Source organism: Dipteris shenzhenensis, chromosome 24, assembly GCF_047967505.1.
Source record: "Dipteris shenzhenensis isolate YYH24624 ecotype China chromosome 24, Dip_SZ_1.0, whole genome shotgun sequence".
NCBI classification, from domain to species: domain Eukaryota; kingdom Viridiplantae; phylum Streptophyta; class Polypodiopsida; order Gleicheniales; family Dipteridaceae; genus Dipteris; species Dipteris shenzhenensis.
This window is the reverse complement of record NC_141619.1, coordinates 31,249,205-31,252,441: the sequence shown is the minus strand read 5'-3', so window position 1 is coordinate 31,252,441 and position 3,237 is coordinate 31,249,205. Positions and strand designations below refer to the sequence as shown.

Sequence of the window (3,237 nt, the reverse complement as noted above, 5' to 3'; positions counted from 1 at the left end):
ATCATGTTATCTGTTGATACTATTATATAGTGGGTTTATAGTCCATGTGCACATGCATGCATACACACACACATTCATTTAGGCAAATGTAATAGTATCGAAGACATTATCATGATATTGCAAAGGCATGGCAGCAAATAGAAAGATATTTTGAAGAAACCACTGGCCTTAAATTGCGATTAGTTTAAGTTGTGTCAATAAATTAGACCTGACTTTTGTTTTGTTTTTGCTTTTGGTTTGAAAGAGTATTATCTTATAAATATAAAAAGTTGTAGGTAGATCCGTTGTTAACCTAGAAACCAAGTCTCACTCTAAAGCTTTAGCCATCAAAGAAAGCTTTGAGATGCTACCTCTTTGACCTTCCCCTAGCAATCCCAACTCATACCTCCTTAACCGCACTCCAACCCTAGTAGTAGTCACCTCTACTTCTTTTTCTATCAAAACCCCATTATAAAAGCACTAAACTTGTGCTCTAGCCATTTGTGAGGTGCATTTGAGTTTATCGATAATTAGACGAGGAGGGATTGTGCGTCGGTAGGTATTTGTGGTTATCACAATTGGAAGGAAGGTGGGTTGGACGGGGATGTATGGGGAAGGGGGATAATATGGGACGCGTGGCATGGAGGAGGCAAGGAGAGGGACTGGACTGTGGAGGAGACAAGGAGGAAGTATGAAAAAATGGGGGAAGTGAACGTAAAGCGAATGAGAGAGGGGCACGAAGGTTGGATGTGGGGGCACCAGGGCAAGGTGCGTCCAAAAGAGTGGAGAGGGTCGTGGGGGGTTGGAAAAAGGCTTCAAAGCATGCTTATTGAGATGCTTTTGCTTTTTATTGGAACTTTGGGCGGAACGTGGCGGTGGACGAGGCTGCCCGGTTGATTCGGGCAGCCCGCCCAGCCGGCAGCGGGCAGGTCACGTCTGACGCGTGTCACGACAAGATTAAACAAATGTAACCACGTGTCACTCGGTGGTTCAACCTTGGATATTATGGAAACCGATACCAGCGTTTTTTCTGCCGTCTTCTTCTTCTTCATCGGCTCTTTGCTTACTACTAAATTCGTTCGTCACCTCGCCTTCCGCTGCCATGGCTATGGCTTCCCCTCCTCACTACACTCTCTCTATGTCTTCCCCTCCACCTTCCTATCCCCTCCTCCCTCCTCTCCCCCTCCCCCTCTACCATTCCCATCCTTCCTTCCTCCCCTCTCCTTCCTTCCCTGGTTCCTCCTCCTCCCACACCCCACCCCAGCTTCCCCTCTCCCCTTGCTCCGCGGGTATTCGCCCCCCGGCTCCCTCCCTTCTTTCCTCTCCCATCTCAGCTTATTCCCTCCTTTTCGCTTCTTTTCTCGCTGACCCAATTTTCTCGTCCCCTTTGTTGCAGGTTCGACCCCCTCCCCCTGCACTTCCTCCGCATCGCCTTTCGCTTCATCCTCCCGGAAGCGCTCCTTCTTCTCTGCCTTCGATTCCCCTGAGGAGATTCTAGAAAACGAGAGCATGGATGCGTGCGTTGCTTTACCTCCGGAAAAGCGCAGCCGGAGGCTTACGGTGCAGCAAGTTCGGGCTCTGGAGAAGGCGTTTGGCATGGATAATAAGCTTGAACCAGAAACGAAGATGAAGCTGGCAAATGAATTAGGATTACAAGGAAGGCAAATTTCTGTATGGTTTCAGAACCGTCGGGCTAGGTGGAAGACTAAGCAATTGGAGAAGGATTATTACTCTCTGAAGAAGCAGCTGGAACATTTGAAAGCTGACCGGGATGAAGTGCTAAAGGACAAGGAGAGGCTAGAAGCGGAGGTCCGAATTCTTTCCCTGATCTTATTTTTTAATATCATTCTGCATATTTATCTCCTCTCGGCCACTAGCGTTGCTCCACAATAGCGATGCATGCCGTAGCACAATTACTAGCTCAGATCGAAGAACTAAACTTCGTAAGTCTTTCTTTGCAGGTGATCAGATTAAGGGGCGATATTAACATTAAAGAGACTCCTCATTTAGCATCAGAGGGAGAATGCGACCATGTGTCGCTCACAAGCTCACCCGATCTGAAGGAGAGGGATAAAGGATTATTCAGAGATCCCAGCGGAGGCAGTGCAATCGATGACGAAGACAGTCCGAGTAGAACACCTAGCAGCTTTGATCTAATTTTCGCAAGTACAGTCATACATCCAGAAGATATGACAATGCAAGGCCAAAGGATAAGCCTCGACTTAGCTGATTCTTATTATGGAAGGACCGTCTACTGTCCAAGGGCCATAAAAGGAGAAGAAGTAGCATATGAAGATTCTGAAGTGGAGAGTGGAAGTGTGTTCGTTCCCTTCGACTGGTGGGATCCGGAAACCGGCTGATTATCAGCAAGACTATGTCCACATTCATCATAGTGATCCGAACTACAATATACGAGGAGAGACACTAGGGAAGAGCAATCAATAATCACGATAGGAAGGAAACAGACATCAATAACCCAAGTGCTGAACTTGTAAATAACACCTCATCAAATTATCTAATGTACAAAACCTGGGCCGAAGCCCTTGCGCTAATTTTCCCAGAGAAACCTCACTGTGCTGCACGCCTTGCGAAAGTATGCATGGGATGTAAGGTTTACGGTAGATCGTGATTCAGTTCCTGATCAGTCTGCGGGCAACTTGTAAATAAGTCCAAGGTTGAATGTAAATCAGTCCAAGGATTTTACACGACATTCGAGCTGTAAGTACAGTGTCCGTTAGATGTTTGGCGCGATCACAAGCTGGAAAGCTGTAGAACTCGTGCGTGTTGAGAGCGGCACTTTCGTTCTGGATCGCTTTCCTTGTAGATGTGTGAGGCTTCGATTCTTCGGAATCCGTTAGAGGCGACAATCTAATGGTAAGCAATACTTTACGTTGAGGACGAAACCGCTTGTCCACAAGCAAATCTTGCAAGCTGGCATTATCAACCATAACCGGCCTACGATGTTTGTTTATATAGACTGGCTTTTTGAGTCATTTTGTATCGCCCCGAATGAAAATCTATGCGCGCGGAATCAACCAAAGAAAAGGGTGAAAGGGTGATGCCTTCGAGAGCCAGCGCTGCAGCATGCGATGGAGACGGGAGGAAGAGAAGCTTTGCTATAAAAGCTATAGGTAACGTCTCAACGGCAACGGATCCTGCATGGAAGGGACAAGACGACGGAAATCTTGCTGATGTCGCCAAAAGGTTGATGAATTCACGAGGGAGGGAGACGGAAATCTGGTGATTCTCGCCTGCAAA

The 3,237-nt window shown here is 47.1% G+C and overlaps 1 protein-coding gene across 1 annotated transcript; it reads left to right on the top strand.

Moving 5' to 3' along the window:
* Window positions 1–1,026: 1,026 nt before the first annotated feature.
* LOC147886486 (uncharacterized) lies at window positions 1,027–2,811 on the top strand. The gene is made up of 3 exons (XM_087395624.1): window positions 1,027–1,268; window positions 1,376–1,788; window positions 1,941–2,811. Exons 1-3 carry the CDS (start codon window positions 1,082–1,084, stop codon window positions 2,337–2,339), a joined length of 999 nt encoding a protein of 332 aa, XP_087251750.1. The 5' UTR covers window positions 1,027–1,081; the 3' UTR covers window positions 2,340–2,811.
* Window positions 2,812–3,237: the final 426 nt, after the last annotated feature.

Excerpts from the sequence above, each read along its gene's own strand:
- LOC147886486 (XM_087395624.1), top strand. The coding sequence starts at position 1,082 with ATGGCTATGGCTTCCCCTCCTCACTACACTCTCTCTATGTCTTCCCCT. Across the intron at positions 1,269-1,375 it reads CCTCTCCCCTTGCTCCGCGG|GTTCGACCCCCTCCCCCTGC; the intron begins GTATTCGCCCCC and ends CCTTTGTTGCAG. Across the intron at positions 1,789-1,940 it reads AGGAGAGGCTAGAAGCGGAG|GTGATCAGATTAAGGGGCGA; the intron begins GTCCGAATTCTT and ends CTTTCTTTGCAG.